The 21,688-nt window shown below is 36.9% G+C and overlaps 2 protein-coding genes across 2 annotated transcripts; both read right to left on the reverse strand.

Annotated features, from left to right (window-relative positions):
* Positions 1-1,015: 1,015 nt before the first annotated feature.
* On the reverse strand, positions 1,016-8,059 carry LOC133723184 (nucleobase-ascorbate transporter 11). Its single transcript, XM_062150004.1, has 10 exons — positions 7,190-8,059; positions 5,961-6,058; positions 5,707-5,877; positions 5,389-5,489; positions 4,697-4,832; positions 4,487-4,537; positions 3,305-3,592; positions 2,744-2,978; positions 2,268-2,548; positions 1,016-1,519 (listed from the first exon to the last, which is right to left on the reverse strand). Exons 1-10 carry the CDS (start codon positions 7,815-7,817, stop codon positions 1,298-1,300), a joined length of 2,211 nt encoding a protein of 736 aa, XP_062005988.1. The 5' UTR covers positions 7,818-8,059; the 3' UTR covers positions 1,016-1,297.
* A 4,447-nt stretch (positions 8,060-12,506) lies between these two features.
* On the reverse strand, positions 12,507-13,257 carry LOC133727540 (protein SKIP34). Its single transcript, XM_062155134.1, has one exon. It carries the CDS (start codon positions 13,105-13,107, stop codon positions 12,805-12,807), a length of 303 nt encoding a protein of 100 aa, XP_062011118.1. The 5' UTR covers positions 13,108-13,257; the 3' UTR covers positions 12,507-12,804.
* Between the last annotated feature and the right edge of the window lie 8,431 nt (positions 13,258-21,688).

Consider the following 21,688-nt stretch of genomic DNA (forward strand, 5'->3'; position numbering starts at 1 on the left):
AGATTAAACACCCTAATATTCTTGCCATGAAAGGCATATGCTCCGAGATGCGGTGCTTTGTTTATGAGTATATGGAGAATAGCTGCTTCGATGACTTCAAAAGAAATATTTCATGGCAAGACCGCATCCTTATTGCTGCTGATGTTTGCTCGGCTTTGTGCTACCTTTACCAGCTTCAGCCTGGATTTATAGTTCAGGGTCATCTCAGTGCATCCAACGTCCTCATCGATAGTGAAATCTCTGCCAAGGTTAATCTTGAGCAGCCTGAAGTGTACCGGACAAGCGAATTGGTAAAGGATGTGAAGGCTTTTGGGAAGTTGATTCTGCATCTATTAGGTGGATATGAGGGGACTAGTACTGTTACTTATTATTTGTCTGAAACCTATGTCCAGCTTCGGTTTCTAGACGAGACAGCTGGTCAATGGCCGATGGAATTGGTTGAGGAACTTCTCAAGTTGTCTGAAAGGTGTACTTCCTTTCAGGGATGGGATGATAATCTTAGAGAACCGTATATGGTGATAGTAATGAAAGAGCTTAAATTGATTAAGGAGAAAGCTGACCAAATTGCCAGTCATGCAAGAGAGAACTCGCAATAATAAAATCAGAAGATTGAGCTAAAGCCCTTACTAATGTCTATTTCGTAGTTAGATTTTATGGCTGAATGAAAGAAATTTAAGGGGTAAATACTCCTGTGTTTTTAGTTACTTGCCTTTATTCTCTTTCCTCCTTCTTGTGTTGCGGATTTCGGTGAAAGACATTGCTACCCTTTGCCCGGGGGGGGGGGAGGGGGGGTGTTGTTAGGCCGTTAGGGTGAGGAGGCATAGGTCTATAAGTATATAGGGTTACAAAGTTCTTAAAATACAGTCAAGGAGGTCCATTCTCTAATAATTTGAAGGAAGCTCACGAGTCAGTGACATGAGACCGTTGTGACATCTCTAGCAGGGACTTGGACTCCTCTTCAGGTGTTGAAAATCGTTTTTACTTCAAATGCCATTTTATTGTTAGGGTAGAAACGTACACTAGAACTAGAATACTCAATTGCAAGTAGTGTTAATTAAGGAGTGAGTTCTAAAAAGAGCTAAATGGTAACCCTTGTTTAAGTTATTGTACAAATTTGAATCCCAATATTGCATACTATTCTCTAACCTTGTAATTGTACAACTTCTCCACTTTGGTGTAGGAAGGTATTGCTAATGTGTATATATCACGTCTCCTCACTCGGGGTCTTTACTGAATCCAATCTTGAGTGCCCTCACTCGGGGTATTTCTATGAGCTCATACTGTAGTCTGCTTGAAATCAGACGCCCAGACAATTAGAGCGGCAAAGACATCTGGAAACTTTTCTTGGCAAGGAATAATCTTCAAGTGAAGATGGATCGGTATTTATGTCTTCTGGTTTTGACCATATATACACCCCTCGTTCCTGACGGCTGCCTGGGACAGTGTTTTCCAGTACCAATGCTACCACGAGTGTCACCACCATGTTCAAAGACATAAGTGCATTTATAGCAAAGTCAAGCTGCCATAAATTTAAACTACAAATGAGCTCAAATCTAACTTCAGAGGACGTAAACGAATTTCGAAGTTACATATAGAAAATGCTTGGACAATAAAACATGCATGCCTCTACATAATAAAACATAGACTCCAGACTCCAGTATGTCTTATATTATGTTCATCTTTATCGAAATTCTATCCAAGCAATTCAGTGGAGTCTTATCTATTTATCTGGCAGTTAAGTGTTCCTCCTTGGTTCAATACCTCGGCTGGTTACTCTAAATATTGTTTTGGCAGGGAGATGAACTATCCTAAAATAATAGTTGAGGCCAATTTTTCCCTCATTGTGACCATGGTGCATGGCCAATGGAAAGACACTAATCCTCTGCATAGTCATCTCTTCTGATCCAGAGAATGTACTGTCTGAAGATGGTCTTACCCACTTTGGGCCTAACCTGGAATTAGGCTTCTGTAGATTATCTGAACGGCCAGATTACGTTGTATTCTATGATGGCTTATGTGACCTTAAAACATCTGTGCTAGCTACTAGTTATATTTGCTTTTGCGTTTACGCCTCAAATGCAACCTAAGTTAGATTCAGAATGAAGTTTCTATGTCATAGTTTATCCCTATTTTGGTAGAAATTCTGCTCTTTGTTTCCCTTTGCTGTTCAATTTTCAATTATTTTGGAGGGTGAAGAATCTGATATTCATGAATTTGGACAAAAAAGAAAAGAAAAAGAAAAAGAAACGATGAAATAGATTTCTTACTTGTTTACTACCGGTGCGGGCCGGTCCATTAGATGCTGCTGCATAAGGAATGAAGTAGCTAGGGAGTATGAAGCTGGATTCTGGTTGATACTGTTGAAAATATGCAGGAATAGATAAACCAAGAAACAATGAAACGCCAACTATCATCATGTTTCTAAAACTTGCTGCTCGACTATACTGCAACGTTGAGAGACCCAATGCCACAACAAGGGCCCATGTGAAGCAGAGTACGGAAGCAGCCAAGGCCAGTGGTATAGAGGCAAGAATGGCACCCACTTTTCCTAACAAACACAACAAATGACACCAATGCAGCTTATTCAGAATGACACCAGTGCACCAAATGACACCAATGCAATAAATGAAATCAAACACAACAAATGACATGTACTAATATCCATTACAAGCTGCGTATAGAGTAACTAGGACCTGATAACATAATTACATGCACTAAAATGTTGATGTTTTGTAATACTTACCTATGAATGAGAAGAAGATTAAGAAAACTGCTCCAAGTTCCACAACTCTTCGACTTGCCACCTTTGTTATGTTGATTGTATGAACATTTTCTGTCAAGGTTGTTGACCCAGTACCTGAACCCCAAAGTCCTGCCAATATACTGCAGAATCCCTCCAATGCAATTCCTCTGCTGACAATTCCTCGGGTTGGAGGCTTCAGATTAATTTGCATAGATGCAGAGTGATATGTTCCAACCTGGACAAGTAATTTCATCGCATGCATCAGTGTCATGCTGGTAATTCCATCTTTATGCTCATTCACTAGCTTAAAGTACAGATACAGATTTGCTTTAGCAATATTAAAATGTGAACTACAAAGCTTTCACTAGAGCAAAAAATCATATCACTACTAAAGGATGGCAAAAACTAATTCCCTATTGAGAAACAAGGAAATTTAGCAATCTAACATTTGCATTACCAATTACATGACGCAAGCAGTGCTAGTGTGCACACCACGCACACAAGCATGTGACATCATATTCGTAACTATTTTTCAACTGCATTTGAATTATAGCTACCCACCGAATCAACTGATGCAACAAGTGATACAAAGACCATGATAATGGAAGTCCTGAAATGGAAGATAGGGATACCCCACTGCAGAGGGTAGGGAATCCTGACCCATGCGGCAGTTCTCCATGCATTTGAAACATCGGTCCTACAATGTTGCATAGTATATGCATGTCTTCTACAAGCATCTATTAAGATATTTGAACTAGGTATATCAGAGGTACAGCCTTTGTAATCATATGCTCCACCAGCTGTCAAAAAGAATGCATAAGTCCATATGATCATTATGCTCAAGGGAACCTGAAATGAGAAAACGTCAACAGAATTTATTGTCATAATTAATATTCACATGTACCAACGAAAATTCGAGTGCTGTCTACCAGTAGAAACATTTGAGATGATAACATTTCTTTTCCTTTTTTATTTTCCTATTTCATTTCAATTTTGTAAACTTTCATATATAAAACGAACATCTTTCCCTTAGATTTCATTGGTGGGTTTAAGGGGAGCACTCTCATTGGTTTTCAGTCTCTAAATCTCTCACTGAGAATTACTTCATGCAGTCATTAACAATACAATGGTGTCCAAGTCAGATAATAAATACCATGATGATGAGATACCATTACCATATCCCACAAGGAGTTGAAAACAGTTATTAGTATTTTGCTTTTGGACCTCAGTACGAATCCAGATCAGGGCGGAGCTACCCCCACTATTTTCAACCTTAATTATCCACCATATTTAGTGGTCTAAATTTACTATATAGCAGTAGAGATTATTATGAATCCCTCATCAACAGCTTAAAAGTATCCATTCAGTAAGTAATAGGTAATTAGTTACTGAATAAGGCAGAACATATCACCAAATAAAAAATAAAAAAACAGCCATACATACTTGGTTAATACTTGTTCTATGTCATTCATTCATTTGGCCCCCCTACATATGTATAATTCTGGCTCCCCCTTACTGCCAAAAGTTAAATAGTAGCTGGGGCCTTCTCTTGAAATAGGCTGGGCGTTCAACTTCCCATTACGGCACATATGAGTATAGTAGTGGTTCGTTAGTCCACAGGAAGAATAGGAAAAGGATAGGATAGTGTTTGCCTATGGGAAATGTTGAAATCTTCATTCCAGACTGGATAAGTTTCTAGCTTCATAGATAAATGAGCAGAATGTAGAAAGGTATGATATGTACCGCATAAATCCGGAAAAGACGATGCCCAAAGATGTTTACCCCTCGAAGGTACTAAAAACAAAGCAACAAAATTAAAAATAATTATCAGTTTAATACTTCATAAAAGCACAAGTGGAATTAAGAAGCTAAAATGTGATAGACTTCTTTAAGAAAGCGACTATGGTATAGCACAGGCTGCATATGCAAATGTAGTACCAGATTATCACTTACCAAGGTGAACATAAGAACCAAAAGTATCTGTGGAATGCTGATTTCCACACAACTACCAGCTTGAGGAAAGCCATAACTAAAAAAGGCCAAACCTACTGCAGCAACAGTTGGTGCAACGACAATAGGGTTTATCAATCTGCAATGGATGATCATCAAGATTAGAGGGAAGATTGTTGTGGGGGGGAAGGGGAATGATGTACACTTGTAAAAATAACAGTAGAAACCATTGTAGCAAATAAAAATGAATCATAAGAGAAAATGTATATTTCAAAAAATATAAGCTAGCTACAAATGCAGTAAGGCCTGCTGATGCAATTCAGCAATTATAAGTGCAACCACGATTTGAAATCTCAACCAACTATAAGCTATTAAATCAATTTGAAACTGAAAGTGTTAATATATTAGATTCCCTGTTATATGCAGATGCAAAAAGAATTGTCTCTTTCCAGTATTCTCATCAAACTTATCTATGCTACAGAGCCATCACAAGCCACAAATGGAAATTCTCCAAAGTTGGTACTACATTGTCATAATCAAAGAAAATGAAAAAAAAAATGAAAATAGCACTAAGCCAAGTTTGGAAATATGTATATGTTATATCTCTTTGTAATTAGCACTGCAATATAGGCAATATCAAAATTTTACAAGTAATCTCTGTAATATCAAAATTTTACAAGTAATCTCTGTATTACCTCAGCAATAAAGACATTAAACCAGTAAATCCCAGGATGCTTTGAAATATCGAACCAATAATTATAGCTCCTTGCAGTTCTCTCATTATATGCCTAAATTTCTGCAGTTAAATAGGAGTCAATAAACATTGAAACCATGAAGTTCTTGAGACTTTAAAGATGCAAGTGAAGGTCACTCCATTTACATAAAAGGTATAAAGTCTTCCATTCTTGAAATATGTGGCAAATCAATTAATTGCAAGATGCAGGGAATTCCTGGATGTTAGAACATTACAGTTGATGGTATTGTGACTACTACTCTTCTTACAGAAAACTTACATGTTCTGTAAGATTCCGATATTCTTGAGCATTCATGATAACTAACGCTGGTGCCAAATATACAAATGAACTTCCTTGAACTAATGGAAGTCGGGTTCCAAAGTAAGAGTGCAATATTGTTGTAATACCAGAAACCAGCAGCATTGTCGAGATCACTGTGGCAGTATCCTTCTACGATCATTTATGGAATGTATATAGTGAGTTTCCCATTCAATTTGCAAGACAAAAATGAATGCAGGAAAACATTTGCTTACATCTGTTCCCCCCATGGTTGGTACAATGATCAGAGGGATGAATATCAGTGAGCCAGCCAATGATAAGTAGTGCTGCAGACCGTAATATATTAGTGGGACTGCGATTGAAAAATAACCAGATCAGAGTAGGAAAAATAGCTAAGCTCTTGTGACTTGCAACAAGATTCAGGAGTTCCAAGTCATTATTTCTAAAATATGAAATCAGTGTTGAAATTGATTTTCCTTGATCTGTATGTCTACAATTGTACAATTATATAGCTAAGATCTGCTCTGCTGTTACCAACAGAATTCAATGCTATAAATACAAATATTCAAAACTAATCTACAGTTACACAATCAGTTTTGATTGTGGAGAGGTTACACAATCAGTTTTGAAATTGATTTTCCTTGATCTGTATGTCTACAATTGTACAATTATATAGCTAAGATCTGCTCTGCTGTTACCAACAGAATTCAATGCTATAAATACAAATATTCAAAACTAATCTACAGTTACACAATCAGTTTTGATTGTGGAGAGGTTACACAATCAGTTTTGATTGTGGAGAGGTTACACAATCAGTTTTGATTGTGGAGAGGGAGGAAATCAATGTAGGAGAGTGATTTGCTCTAACAATCAGTAATAGGAAGGGAGTGCCCCTCGGCCACTGACTAAGCCTAGAGAAGACCAATCAATTTTACCAAAAATATAGACTATCGCTTTGAATAAAGAGTATAGACCACACCATCTTTTTTAGCTTTCATATCTCGAGTCCAAACTACATAAAAATATGAAGCAAACTTGCACCAAGGCTTTAAGCTGCGGCTCTAGAAGTTCAGTGTTTGGATCGTATGTTGATTCCTTCAAGAAATCAATGCTAGGCTACATTACAAGCTTGCATTCTTTCTGCATGACTTGGCCACCAATGAAGTTTATGTTTTTCCTGCTTTCTAGACCATATCTGTTGCACTGTATGAGAAAAGGGTGGCTTTCTCCCACCACACACAGATATTGTCTATTTGTCTTTACTCGAAAGGAAGGACGTGAACTTAATCTCAAAACATTTCTTACCTTAAGCATTACTAATTAATATTTTCCATATATCCCAAATCCACTTCATTTTATCTCTTGCCTTATATGATGACTCTACAACTTAATCATACAACAACCAGAAAACAATTAGCAATTGCAACTGCATTCACATAGACCATTCAACAAACCAAAACGAAAACAATGCAAGTATACTAACCGAAACCCAGATTTTCTCTTAATCCAATCCTCATTGCAGACGGCCTACCCCACCCTCCATGAACAGGCTCTTCTTCACCATCCGGATACAAATGCATTTCCTCTCCCTGATCCATCTTCTTCGCCTCGCCCCCCGAAGCAACTGCCATGACTCCATTCCCATTATTCCTATTCTCATTTCCCCCATTACCAACACTCCTCTCCTCATCTCTACCCAAAACAGGCTCATCCTCACTCCTCCTCCTCCTACTCTCCACCCTCATTGCCTCCTCACTCTCACTCCTCACCCCTCCATTTCCAGCTGGCTCAATCTCAGCCCCTCCAGTGGGCCTGGTCCGGCCCAGAACCGGATCTATCTCAAACTTCGGAGACGACCCACTTCCACCCCTAAAACCCCTCTCCAAATCAAGCCCACCACCACTCTCATTCCTCCCACTGCTACTCCCCACCGTCTCCCCTGAGAAATTGGACACAAACCCAGTTCTCTTCGCCCATGATTTCAGCTCTCTCGGATTGTGATCCCTCCTCGGCACAAAAGCTCCGACCTTTGACTCAACAGAGCCCACTTCAGCTCGACCCCTCACACTCTCGGCCTTGTTTACGAAATCTGAGATCGACCCAGTTGCCATTGGAGCTTCTTCTCAACTGGGTAAGGCTCGAAACTTAGAAAATAAACAACTGTAACGGATTGGTGAGCTGAGCAAACTTTAAAAAGCCAAAAGGGTTTGAAAGAGTGAAAGCAAAGGAAGAAAAGAAGGAGGAGTTGGATTTGTTGGTATTAGGAAAGGTGTCAAAAGATGGGGACTTTGATGATGATGTTAGTAATGGTGATAAGTGCACCGACTGGTGAATGTTACTGTGAGAGTGAGAGTTTGAGAGTTGAGAGGCATCTTCTTCTTCTTCTTTTTGATCTAGTTGCCGCTCGCTGGTTGCTTTCAGTTGGGAAATTACTGAAAGAGCCCTGGTTTTTTGGCCGTTGAAGCAGCATGCATTATTTTGTGCCAGGGCTCCATCACGGTGTCGTTTTCAAAAATGGTTCTTGTTGGCAGAAACAAAGACAAAAAAAAACAAAAATGGAAAACTCAGTGAGGAATGATGAATAACGATGATGATGTAGACTTGTACCATTCATCTAAGGGAGTGTGGATTAGGAGTGAATTTCGCACTCTCTCTTTCATTATTTGGTAACTTAAATTTTGTCTTTTTTTATGAGAATTTTGATCAAATAAGGAAAGAGGGAGTATGAATTTCAATCCGTTTCATCTAATTCTGGTTCATATTACTTGAATCGTTGATTAGTATGGAACTCATTAAGAACCTAACTAACGAGTTAGAGTTAACATTCTTGCTTAAACTCAACTGTTTCACTATAAAGTCCACGTGTTCACCTGGTCACGGGGTCAATAATTGACGAAGAAAATTATATTTATCATTCTTAAGCAATGGCATAGCTACATGAGCATTAGAAGGGTCAACTGACTCTGCTCACCATCTTGACCAAGTCTACTATGTTTTAGATTTTTGGTTTTATATAAGAGAAATATAAACTATTTGACTCAATTTGCCCCTTCTAATATGATAAAATATGCAGTTGCTTTTAGCTGATTTATGAGACCGAAGCAAAAACATCCCGTTTATCTCTCTTCTTTGTATATATTTTCTCTCATTTCTTCTAGTTTATTTTATCCTTATTTATAGCGCTTTTTGTTTTTTTCTCGATTATTTATTATACGAAGAAATTTTAGAGATAATAAAAATTTTCTTTCTATATAGTTAGGTCACCCAATTTGTAGATGGGTGCGGCTATTGCCACCCTACCATTTTCTTAGTTCACCCTACAAACATTTGAATTATTGAAAGACTATATTACCCAAGTGCAAAATGACTACTAAGTACACTAATTTTCTAAAATCCAAATATGTAAGAAAAAATAAATATATAAGTAATTAATTAAATACAAAGACTACTTAATTTCTCATTGGATAACATTAATCTTTATCTTTTCAACCCAAATTTGAATTTATTACTATTTTTTTGTCTTTTTGTTGCCTCCTCATCGTTAATTCGTTATTCAATACATAAAACCATTACCTTTGACTTCATCAAAATCTTTGCAATATTTTTTGTGAACACCGAAAGTAAAAATTTAAAACCCGAAGAAAAAAAAATCAATCTCTTCTTCATTGATCATAGTTGTATAATCTTTTTACATAGATTGAAATAGAGAACATTGAAATTCCTGATCAAAAAAAAAAAAACATTGAAATCGAAAGAAAAAAATTTAAAAAATGGGAGTAAATCAGATTATGATTTTATTAGGAAACTTTAATAAATTTTAATTTTTTTATGAGTATAAATTAAATGAGAGATTTTCGTTAAAAATATTTATTTTCTAATTGGATATGTCATATAAGGATATTATTGGAAAGAGAAATGAGTTAAATAAGTAAATTTAATAATTGAAATTAAAATGTAGGGTGTAATGAGCAAGTAGGGTGAACAAAGAAAATGGTAGGGTGGCAATAGCCGCACCCTTTGTAGATTAGTAGGCTAGTAGCTATGTTAGTTTGACCACTCTTAACAAAGTTTCTGGCTACGCCACTATTCTTAAGTGTTGGATCTAAAGATGAAAAAGAAAACAACTCAACTTGAAAATAATTGTTTTGGATGTTAAATCTAATAAAAGATAATTGAGTATAATTTTTTTAGTTAGTTATAAATCAGGTGAATATTATTGAACAATGGTTTGTATGAAATTAAATGTGAAGTCTGGTAGCCTACACATCAATAATGGTCAATTTTGGGTTTGACTAAGATCTTACATAATCTTGTTAGAGAGTAAGCATGTGCATTTCACACGTCATTAAAATAGTTTTGTGGAAAAATGGTACTAAATGGGGTCCCTATTGATGGTTACTAAAGTATTATAGATAAGAGTCGGAAATTCGTTATCTAGATAGATTCGGAAATTCAAAGATAATGAATGATAGTGTTTTTGAACTTTGTTGCTTAAACATTAAGTTAAACATAATCAAAATGTAATTAGTGACTTGGCTTTTGGTTTGAGGCTTGATACATTAACACTATGAATGTGACTTGTCACAAAAGAGATGATTGTCACTATCTTGTCCTATAATTAGTCTCAATAACAAAACCTATTTTAGTATCCTAAGATTTTCTATGTAACTTTCAAAATGTCCGAACTCCAGAAGGTTAATCATGACAAGTTCATACTCCAGAAAGTTATCGTGAAATAGAAGGATCATGAAAACATGTTACAAGTAATTATAGCTGCAAATCGTTTTGTAAGATTTGCACAACTACTTGTCCACTCAGATTTGCAGGAAAAGTAGAGGCCAAACAAAAAGCCATTTTGGCCAACAAGCACATGGTTAAAAATAAGCCCTACCAAGATTAAAGATGAGAATGTTAAACCTTTTGGTTCTTTGAATTCAGTGGACTACAAAAGAAAAGAAGAAAAGGGAATATGATTCCAAAATGATCCTGGAAAACCACAGAATACAGACAACTTGAATTACATTTCACTAGGTAGCTAAAGAAGAACTTAGCCTTCCAAGTCATATTTCCACTAGAAGTAAAGCAAATTGTGTATATCCAGCTGAAGTCGCAAGCATGAAACACAGTTTCTTTATTCACGCCAATGCAGTTTCAGATCACTAAAACCGGCTACAAAATGATTGAGATCCTGCCCACCATCTCATTTTGGTCATGACCTGCAATCTAAAAGATTGCTGCTTTTGTCCTAGGAGCAAAGTTGAAACCATTTACAACATTGAACCGAACATTGGGTTTTGGCCAGCCATCTATTTCACTTAACCATAACAACATTCTTTGGCTACTAGCACAAACAGCTCCTCGTGATAGGCTTTCACTAAAAGACTAACTAGTACTAGCAAGCCTTGAGCATTGTAGTCTAGCAATGAATTGGAAGAAGCAAGTTCTATGGAGTATCTCCTATTGATCAGTTCATACCATACAAAGAAAGAGAAGTCCTTGTCAAATAGTACAGTAGCACTTGTATAATAGATGTAGAACCAAGGATTTGGAATTGAATTTTATTATGTAGTGATTCATAAAATTTTAGAAAATTTTTTATGTTAATCAAATCCTCATGTGATAATATCTAATTAAAAGGTAAATGAATGTCCTCTAAGAAGAACATTTCACATGAAAACTCTCCAAAACTGATCATTTACAAACTAGGTTGAACTTCAACACTCTCACAAAGGCAACATCCAAGGTCAATAATTTTCATTTTACAATGTTCCTAATGCATAACAGAGTGATTCATATCACTAGAAAACTTAAGAGGGTGAACTTTTGCAATTCTCAAGCCAAATTATCCAACTTAGAATGACAAAATAAAGTTGCCAAAAGCCAACCACTGGTGTGAGCCTATGGTAACATAATTTCTTATCTCCCCTCAATCACTGCATATTAAACTAGTCATAAGTTCATAACTAACTACTTACACTGTGTTGAGCATCTTGAGCTTAGTCATATATAATACCTCAAACTTGAACCTATGATAATGTTGATTGAGACCAACTAGATGAATTTTTTATCAATATAACAAATAACCATTCAATATTCTCCTTATTCTCTGCATACCCAAAGACCAAACCTAATTCTCATGCCGCTGCTTCATAGCGAGGGGTACCTTCAAAGCACAAGTCACTTGCCAATAAATTCATATATCACTAACATCCTTTGTATAAACCTGGGGTTTCTAAAAAGCAATATTTTTTTTTATCTAACAATCCATTCATGTTCAACCAGATTATATTCCCATGTTGGTTCAACAAGAGCCAGAACAAACGATATGTTAGATTTTTCCGATCAATCAAGACCCACTACAATCCACAACAAAGGGCAGTGGGTAGCCATAACCAGATGGGTTGTTGACAAGTAAACCTAAGGCTGCTCCTGTCCCAGTTTGGGGAGATACCGACCAACCATCTCTCCATTCTAAGAACATAGTATCACCAGAAAAACTATCCGTCCATAAAAATAGTCGGGTCAGAGAATGTACCTATTATGTTCGATGACAAGCCCTCCATTGAAGCTTTGACTAAAGACTACTCTTTTCTCCTCCATCAGGCCTAATACCAACTTACACAGCACAACTGCCTAATGTGCTTTTAAATGTGGCTAAATTCGTCGTGGATAGCTACACTTGATTAGCAAAACCGGTGATCATTAACCGAATGAAGCTGCACTAAAATATTTCACATTTTGCACACAAATCCAGCTCTATTAAAAACAATGTAGAAACGAATCGAATTACACCACAGCAGTCAAACAAAAAGAAATCACTTTCTATAGAAATAGAGAACACTAATCTACTTCAAGAATCCAGACAAAAGCAATCTATTTCTAATTGCGCAACCTAAAGAACAACATTCACACTGACACCACTATCAGTAAATCTCATTTTCCATGAATAATCTTCCACAGCAGTAGATTCCTGAAAAATAGTAATTCCATAAAATACAAAACACAACAAGAACCAGGAAAAAAAAAAAAGGGAAGCTATGAACAGAGAAAGAGTTTGGTGAAATTGAAGGGAGTATTGGTAGGTTTTGTATAATTTATTTATTTACGTGAGGTAGAGAAGAGGCGGGAGACGTAATCTTGCTGCTCCCGGAAGCGTCGGAGGAGGTAGGTTTCGATGATCTCCATGACGGAAACGAAGCGTTTCATCTCGTCGAGGCGGCGGTTGAGCTCGGCCTCGCGAGCCCTAGCGCGGGTGAGACGCGCCTCCGTCTCGGCGAGGCGGCCGCGCAGATCTTCGACGGCGACGGCGTTGTTGTCGTTGTCGTTGTCGTTGGGCGATCGGACGGCACGCGGTGGCGAAGGGGTGTCCCGGGAGAAGGGTCGCTGCTGACCATAGCACATGGTGATCGGGAGAGAGAGAGAGCTGGGGAGGAGGAGGAGAAGGGTTTTGTCTGGAGAGGCGGACCGTTGAGTCGGGCCGATCTTTAGCTTTATTTATTTTTATTTTTATTTTTCGGAAATGATTTGCACGCTCCCACTTCTATTTGCAACTTTCCCTTTTTTCTATGCAAAATAGTTTTTGCAACTTTCTTTTTTCTAGGAGGAATATGCAAAATAGTTTTAAGAACCACATGATGTAGTTAAGGTTGGTCGAGTACTCGAGCGGCTTTTCTATGTCTAGCGTTTGGGTCCCAAACTTCAATCAATTTGCGGCCAGCAAGTTTAAAAAACCTTCAAGTTCGTGCACCTGTGGCGAGGGATTAGTCCCATTTTGTTGGGATACTCTCGTGGATCTCGATCTGAATACTTGTTTATACCTACACTAGCAAGCTAGTTCTCTACATCACCAAGCATAATTAACACCCTCTTTGGGACACCCACAAGCCATGGTGAGGCCCAACCGCTACTTGCATCTTGTAGCCCTATGTTCAAGCTACGCTACGGTATCCGGAAGTCGCAAATCCGTCGCTGGGAAGCCGCCTTTCCGGCCTTGCCAACATGCCCTCACAAACTAGGCATTTCTAGACTAGAATAGTGATTTTAGTCATCCCACATCTAAGAAAATGTAAAGGAGAAGCATTCCTTCACCTATAAAATGAACTCTCCTCCCACTTAAACATCATTCAACATCCAACATCTCATTACAAACTTTGTAATCATGTTAGGCCGCAAGGCTCAACACACTAGTACAACATTCAAGTGGACGTAGTCTCCCGCTCATGCGGAGGCGAACCACTATACATCTCGTGTCAATCTCTCTCTCTCTCTCTCTCATTTAAGCTAACTAGAGATCCCACGGATCACTAACGTTAACAATACTTAGTAACTCGCAAACGTAATCGAGGTAACTTGTTACCCCACTCTCGATCAAAAAAAAAAAAAATCTACTTTATTTTGTCTCTCTCTTTTTCTTTTGAAATTTACCCATTTATCCTTACATCATGTGATTATCGATGCTGTCAATTACTTCTAGTTGGAAGACAATTTTGTGAAAACCAACTTATTCATTCAGAACTTCTAGTGATAAAGTACTAAAAGACATTAATTATTTTGAATTTACATTTTGTTTTTCACATAGAAGACAATTTTGTGAAAACCAACTGATTCATTCAGAACTTCTTGTGATAAAGTACTAAAAGACATTAATTATTTTGAATTTACATTTTGTTTTTCACATAGAAGACAATTTTGTGAAAACCAACTGATTCATTCAGAACTTCTACTAAAATATTTTGCCCGTATACCCAAAAACTCTCCGTATTTTGCTCAAACAGACCAACAAGTTAGTATTGTGCCCATTTACACAAGGAAGATACTTGGCTGACCATACCTGGTCAGCTCATCCTAACCAACAGTGATGTGTTTCTCTTACAATCCAACACGTTTTTTTTTTTTTCCCTTCTCCCTTCTCAAACATTTGAATTTCAGAATTTCTTCTCTTCGTCCATCCTGAATTGCTTCCGTTCTCAACTCAATAGGTGGGTTCTTCAATGTCTAACAATAAAACTAGAAAGGAAATTTTAACCCTTGGTGCAAACCTTGAGAAACCATGAGCATGATCTTTTGGCCGCGAGGGAGGACATTGGTGAGGTTGAGAAAGAACCTTCAGATCCTACCCATACCCAACACCCCTCTTGTTTCTCAGTTTCTCCCTCATGTTCTTCCGACCATATTGATTGGTGGAGGAACCCATAACCAAGAGCTGAGAAGAAGAAGGAACCGAAGAAGATGTTTGGTTCCAGTTTTGTTGCAGCTGGTCAACAGTCTCTTTTCTGCGCGGGCGTGCCAGCACCGTTCGGGTGCGGTCGTTGGGGTGTCCCTAAACCTGACTTCTTTTGAGCGATCGTGGACGAGGAGAGCACCAACCTCGTCGCGGGATTCTTTGTGCCTCGTGGTGAGGACTTTTGCTAAGCTTCTTCGAAATCACACAATCGATACTCAACGTCGTAGATCGAGCAGAGCGAAAATCACTGGGAAGTGGGGAGAACTTGCTAAAGCGTGACTTTAGCTTGGCTAGTTTGCGAGGGCGTTACCCTTGCTTGGCTGGTTCCGTAACCGTTGTGGTCGCGGTACTACAGTCGGCTTCCGAGGAGACTAGGACCGAAGCACGTTGACAGAGGGTTTGGTGGCACTGACAGTCGGCTCCTGAGGATTCTGGGACTGGAGTGTGGTCACCGGTAGGAGAAGGAGAGGGGTTGCTCTGGGAAGACTTGAGTAGTCGTAGAGATTAGTTGATGAATTGTGTGTTGTGTTGTTTCATTTTAGCCTCTATATATAGGCTACCATGCCAAAGTGGTTGGCCTTAAACAAATCATGATAATGGAGCACTAATGGAGATAATGGAGCACTAAATGGAGGTGGAGGTGGAGCACTAAATGGAGATAATGGAGCACTAAGTGGAGATGAAAATGATGAGTTTTGGAGTGATTTTGAGTCACTTTCTGCTCCTTTATTCCTTCAATTATATCTCTACCAAGAATTCAGAATGGGCTTTCGACTTCTTCATATTAAATGATCCACCATGAGTGTAGATTATTCTGACAAAATTTCAGAGCTTACTTCCATGTGGTTGGGCCGGAAATACTGCTGGACTCCTTACAGGTCCGGTTTTCCAGTTTTGTCTTTCAGAAAATTGGACTGATTGTTTGAAGGTTTTCCACTCTAAACTAGCTCTTATACTATTCATAAGAAATTATCCTTGGGATGTCTAGAATGAATCTGGAAAGTTTTAGCTCATTTGGATTTCATTTGGTTAGTCTGCCGCCCCTCCTTCCTTGTTTAGCTCGGTTTCTCCTAGCCGAAGTAGGAAAATGTGCTAAAGTTGACTCTTCATTTCCATGCTTCCATCATTTCCTTTTCTTGTAGCTCGCATAATCTTCCATAATTCTACAGGTAGGTTTTATTTAGCCTCTAAATAATATATCTCGAACTTGTCGACAATATATAGCTTGAGCCACTGATATTGGCTCAATTTCTCCAAGACACGCCTTGTCAGGCCAAAATGTTCATTTTGGGTTCAAACAGAAGAAGAGAAGAACTTTGAACTCTTTTAGAATTCAAAAGACAGGTGTTTGGCTGTGGGAGAGCCATGTAAGACATGGTTAGGAAGGGCTATTTTCCTTTACACAAATCTAATAGGAAAAGACTTAAAATGGTATTCCCTTTTGGGGTAGTGCCTAATATATCCTATGTTGACTTTTAATTTAAAAATTTCTCTGGGAAGAACATGTTGCTTAAACTTTGAGAAAAAACAAAACTAGCCTTCAACATGTCAAAATTTTTTACCTAACGGTTACTCAAAACAAGTGGAATCACTGCCGCTTGTTTCTACACAGTGTAAAGAAAAAGTTTCTTCGTTGAAACAGAAACTTTTAATCTTCAAGGTTGTATAGGATAAAGGCAGAAGATAGAATAATATGAACAACATAAACATAAATCTGAAATTTTGACAAAGTGGATGAGCAATCTGAAATTATTTATTTAAACATAATTACAAGTTAGGAACTCAGAGCCTCATTTTCAGGTAAACAACTAAAAGCTGTTTAGTTATCCATGAGTATAATCACAAATACTTACTTGAAATGAAAGCACACCACTCCACACGATTTCTTATAAGAAAGATTGAACACACTGCTACTATGGCTGTCTTACTTCCAGAGAGAAAATTATTCTTCTCAATTCTAAGGCTCCTTATATAGGGAGTGGAACTCAAACTAGAATTCAAAACATAAAAATATACAGGACAACTCCATTATTTTCTGTTTATGAGTGCTCCAGATGATTGAGGTCGATTGACAAAAAGCAGATTCTCCTTGGTGAAGTGTTTTTACCTTCTTCCTTTTTGGAAAGCAAAGGCTGCTTTATGAAAAGCAAAAGTTACTTTCGGTGCCTTTTACATCTGTTCCTTCACATGTTTTCATCTGTTTCTGAATTGTGGCCAATGACAAAAGAGTTGTTTTTCATCCTTGCTGTAGTTCTATTTTCTTCCACATCTGTATCTTCATATATTTTGTAGTGGTTGTCATTTTCAATCTTTTCGACCCACTGAAAACAGGCTAAAGTGGAGTCGATTTTCTTCTTCTTGAGATATAGAAAATGGTCACTGCTAATGACTTCAGGATGATCATAAGCAATAATTATAATTTTCTCTCCTGTTGCTAGGAATGTATTTTCAGTATCTTCTTCGATGATCTTTTTGATATATTCTAGAGACATAGCCTTCATCCATGGAATGCTAGAATTTGGTTGGCTCTTATATCCTTCACATGCATACTGCAGATATTTTCTTTGAATAATTCTCACATAATTGTATGGAGGAATATAATCAACTTCGCCATTTTTCTTCTGGATCCACTCTGGTGGAGTAGATCTGAACTTCAATCTAAGAATGCAGTCATTTTTTCTAACATTCTTGACCGTACGTGTTGACTATGATAGCTGGCAGTCCTTTGAGATCATCATTTTTTTTTGTCCAGAGATTATGGACAAAACTATTTTCAACAAGTCAGAGTTTGTGTTCTTGAGGAGCTTGTGTTCTTGAGGATGTTAACTCTGAATATTAACTACATATCTTCCAACATAAGGTCCAGGGACAATAAATAGGGTTTGAGGAGGACATGAGCTAGGACTTCCAATAAGATTATGAAAGTCGAACCATTCTGATTATTTTAGTGCTAAAATAGGAACTTTAGCACTTTCAGGATCTTCAAGATATTGAATTTTTTTCATTATGAACAGCACTCTGCTGTGTAGTATTTTTTCTAAAATTCTTCGAATGGTGGTCTAGCATTTTCATGAAGTTCTTCAGCTAGGGCAAACAAAGCTGGGAACATAAGTCTGCTATTTGTTTCCTGAAAAGCAAACAAAAGGTTATCTAAAATGGCCATTTGATGATAGGCTAACCTTCTGTGAGTTCTAAACACATGTTCTTCAAAAGTCTCTTTAATTGATAATTAAAAACATGGACTAAATACTGTTTAGTCCTTGAGCTTTTAACCATAAAACACTTCAGTCCCCGACCTTCTAATTTCACACGTTTAGTCCATGTACTTCAAAATTTCAGACCAATAGGTCCTTGCTGTCTAAAAGTCACTGCGAAATGTCTATTATGCCCTCAGTTATTTTTTTTAAATTAATTAATTATTTTATTTTTTTTCTAAAAGGAATTTTTTTCCCCTTTCTTTTTTTCTGTTTTTTTTTTTCCTTTCTTTCTTTCTGTTTGAAAATATATATATATATATAAATAAAATAAAGAACAAAGAATAAATAAAAAAAATAGAAAGGAATAAATTTATTAAAAAAAAAAAAGAATTGAGGGCATAATAGACATTTCGCCGCGACTTTTAGACGACAAAGACCTATTGGTCTGAAATTTTGAAGTACAGGGACTAAACGTGTGAAATTAGAAGGTCAGGGATTGAAGTGTTTTATGGTCAAAAACTCAAGGACTAAACAGTATTTAGTCCTAAAAACATTTAAGGAGGGTGTATTGTATTTGGATTTGTGCAAAATTTTTTTAAATGACAGACTTTTTGAAAAGTCCACAGACTCTTTAAAAAGTTGATAGATTGTTATTGAGTTCTTAAAACCATTGATTTTAGCAACAGACTTTTATTGATTTATGAAAATCTATAAACTTTATTATGAATGACTTCTACAGATTTCCTAGCATGTACAAAATATAAAAACAAAAAACCAAAAACAAAATCAATGCAATCCAAACACAAAACAAGATAATAACTCGTTGCCTCTTCAATGCTTAAGTATCTTCTAATAGAAATTGACCCAAATGAATGATTGTTACTCTGTCTAGCTAGTCTGTCCAGATTGAGTTATTTTGCTTTTGGCAAAGCAACAACCTTTACTGTCTGCCGTTTGAGACGGGCTAGCCAATCCTTTGCCCTGGAATTGATCAGTTTTGGCTAATCCTTTTGGATTTAGCAAGAACCTCTTGAGAATTTTTTCTTTTGATTCTTCAACATCTTCAGGCTCTTTCCCAGGTTTCTGGTTTCTGGGGTTATGACCTTCATCGCTTTCTCTTCTGTTGAACATTGTCATTTCTCTTGTTAGAGCGTTAGGAAGATAGTTCTTGTTTCATGCAATTAATTCAACATTATAATCATACTGGTTAAGAAATAGTTGCCAATTTGCTAATCTTCCTCTATCAGCAGCTTTATCTGGTTTAAAATTTTTGAAATTTTTTACTCTAGCACAATTGGTGCGTACAGTAAAAGGTTTCTCAAAAAAGGCTAAAGAATTTAAAATTGTTTTCTTGATTGTTAGGATTTCCTTTTCTTCTGTAGGATAATTTTGTTCTGCAGGGCTGAATTTGCCACTAAAAATTTTACAGATCTTTTCAATGTTAGTTTCAGGCGTTTTTGCCAAAACAACACCAGACCAGTAATTATCACTAGCATCAGTTTGAAGAATGATTTCATCATTTTCTTCTAGTTGTTGGAGAGGAGGGAGATTTTTACAGAGGGCTTTTATCTGTTTCACAATTTTTTCATCATCTTCTGTGAAGTTCCATTTTCTTTTGGAACTTGTCTTAGGAGATAACATTGAAGTTAATCATGAGATTTTGGGAATGAAATCTCTCCCATAGTTAATGACTCCTAAGAATCTCTCTAGACTTTCAGCATCAGGAATTTTATCTGGGAATTTCTAGATTTTTTCAAGGATATGGGGTTGGAATTTTATTACTCCATTCTTGATATTTATACCAAGGAAATCAATTTCATCTAGGATAAAGAAGACTTTCTTTTCTCCTAAGATGATTCCATGTTGAATTATTAGCCTAACAACCTCGTAAAGGTGTTTCATATGTTCTTCTCTGTTTTTGAAGAAGACGAGGATGTCATCAATATAGACGATACAGAATTCAGCAACATGTTTGAAGATGTCATCCATCTTTCTTTGGAAGATTGAAGGGGCTTGTTTTAAGTCAAAGGGCATTACTAACTATTCGTAATGACCTTGTGGTGTTCCAAATGTAGTGAGAGGAACACTATCTGGATGCATCTTGACTTGCCAGAAACCCGACTTTGCATCGAATTTTAAAAAGACTTTACCTCCTTTGAGCTGATTTATCAGAACTCTTGCTTAAGCTATTTGGTAACCGTCTTTAATGGTTTTCTTATTGACATCTCTATAGTCAATCACCATTCTTGCTTTTCCTCTAACATTTTCTGCATGGTTTCTTACATAAAATGCTAGAGCATGATGAGGACTAGTAAATAGTCTTATTAATCTCTTTTTTAGGAGATCGTCTATATCTTTTCTGAATTCTTTTTTATCTTCTTCTTTGTATTGAGGAATGACTTTAACATGACATATAGCATTCATGTCATGTAATCTCAATTCACAGACCACGTACTGGGTCCTTTTTCCATAATTTCTGAGGGTCAGTGTCTATGTTCCGTTCAAGCATCTTCTTGATTTTATCAAGGGTACGTATTTTCTGCGATTCAAGCTTGTTTTGAATGTGCTTGAGGCTATGCTCATGGATGAAACTAGTTTCTTCATCTTCACTAGTTTATTCTTCTTCAGATGATTATGCAATGAGCAGTTCTTCTTGTTCTTTGTATTGGAGCACAAGTTCAAATCTGGGCTTATAGTGCTTATGGTCACCACTATTTTGTTGCTACTTTTGATATTGAATAGCAAAGTTTGGACCAACTATACTTTTGGCCTGTGTCTGCCTGCCCAAAACATTCCATCTCCTTTTTTGAAGCCAACAGCTTCTTCATCTTGGACAAATCTCTACTGGAGGAGGAAATCATTTCCTAGTAGGAAGTCTGCACCTTGGCCTTCCGACTGCCAGAGATATTTGATGATAAATGTTCCTCCTCCAATGGTGATTTAAACATCTTTAACTACTTTGTTCATGGAAATCTGGCTTCCATCAAATTGAATACCAGTAGCTATTTTTTTCTTATCTTCTTTCCAGAGTTCTTCTGGAATTGTAAATCTTTTTGCTACAGTGAATCCTGATCCATTATCTACAAAGGCATGATGATATTTTTTGTTATCAGGGAATTTTAATCCAATCTCTATGTAGTTGTTGTATCTACTTGTAGAGATGCATGTTTTTCGCTTGTTGCAACTGTTCTTGAGCCTGTTCTTGTGGTATTAATGGTTGTATGAATGGTTTGCATTCTTCTAGGCTATTTTCTAGTTCAACTAGTTCTATATTTTCATCTATCTTTTCTTCTTTTATTTTTGGAGGAGATAGAGCAATTTCTTCAGTAGTTTTTTGAATTAATTAAAACAATTTCAACTTATGAATTTCTTTCTTTCTGTTCACAGAAGTATTAATTCTTCATATTCCTGTTCTACCAGTTGGCTTATAGCGCCATTTTTTGTTTTTCTTCTGGCTTCAGCTATGTAGCATTCTTTGTGATAAGTCATTTTTGACTCTTCACAAAACATAGGAAGTCCATTCTTTTTGTGACATAGGCAGTAGTCACAAACGAAAGTACTA

This window comes from Rosa rugosa, chromosome 1 (assembly GCF_958449725.1).
Source record: "Rosa rugosa chromosome 1, drRosRugo1.1, whole genome shotgun sequence".
In the NCBI taxonomy this organism is placed as follows: domain Eukaryota; kingdom Viridiplantae; phylum Streptophyta; class Magnoliopsida; order Rosales; family Rosaceae; genus Rosa; species Rosa rugosa.

Coding starts and splice junctions, on each gene's coding strand:
- LOC133723184 (XM_062150004.1), bottom strand. CDS start 7,817: ATGGCAACTGGGTCGATCTCAGATTTCGTAAACAAGGCCGAGAGTGTG. Junction 5,490..5,706: donor ATCGGAATCTTACAGAACAT/GTAAGTTTTCTG, acceptor ATTTAACTGCAG/AAATTTAGGCATATAATGAG. Junction 4,538..4,696: donor TGGTTCTTATGTTCACCTTG/GTAAGTGATAAT, acceptor CTTTGTTTTTAG/TACCTTCGAGGGGTAAACAT.
- LOC133727540 (XM_062155134.1), bottom strand. CDS start 13,107: ATGTGCTATGGTCAGCAGCGACCCTTCTCCCGGGACACCCCTTCGCCA.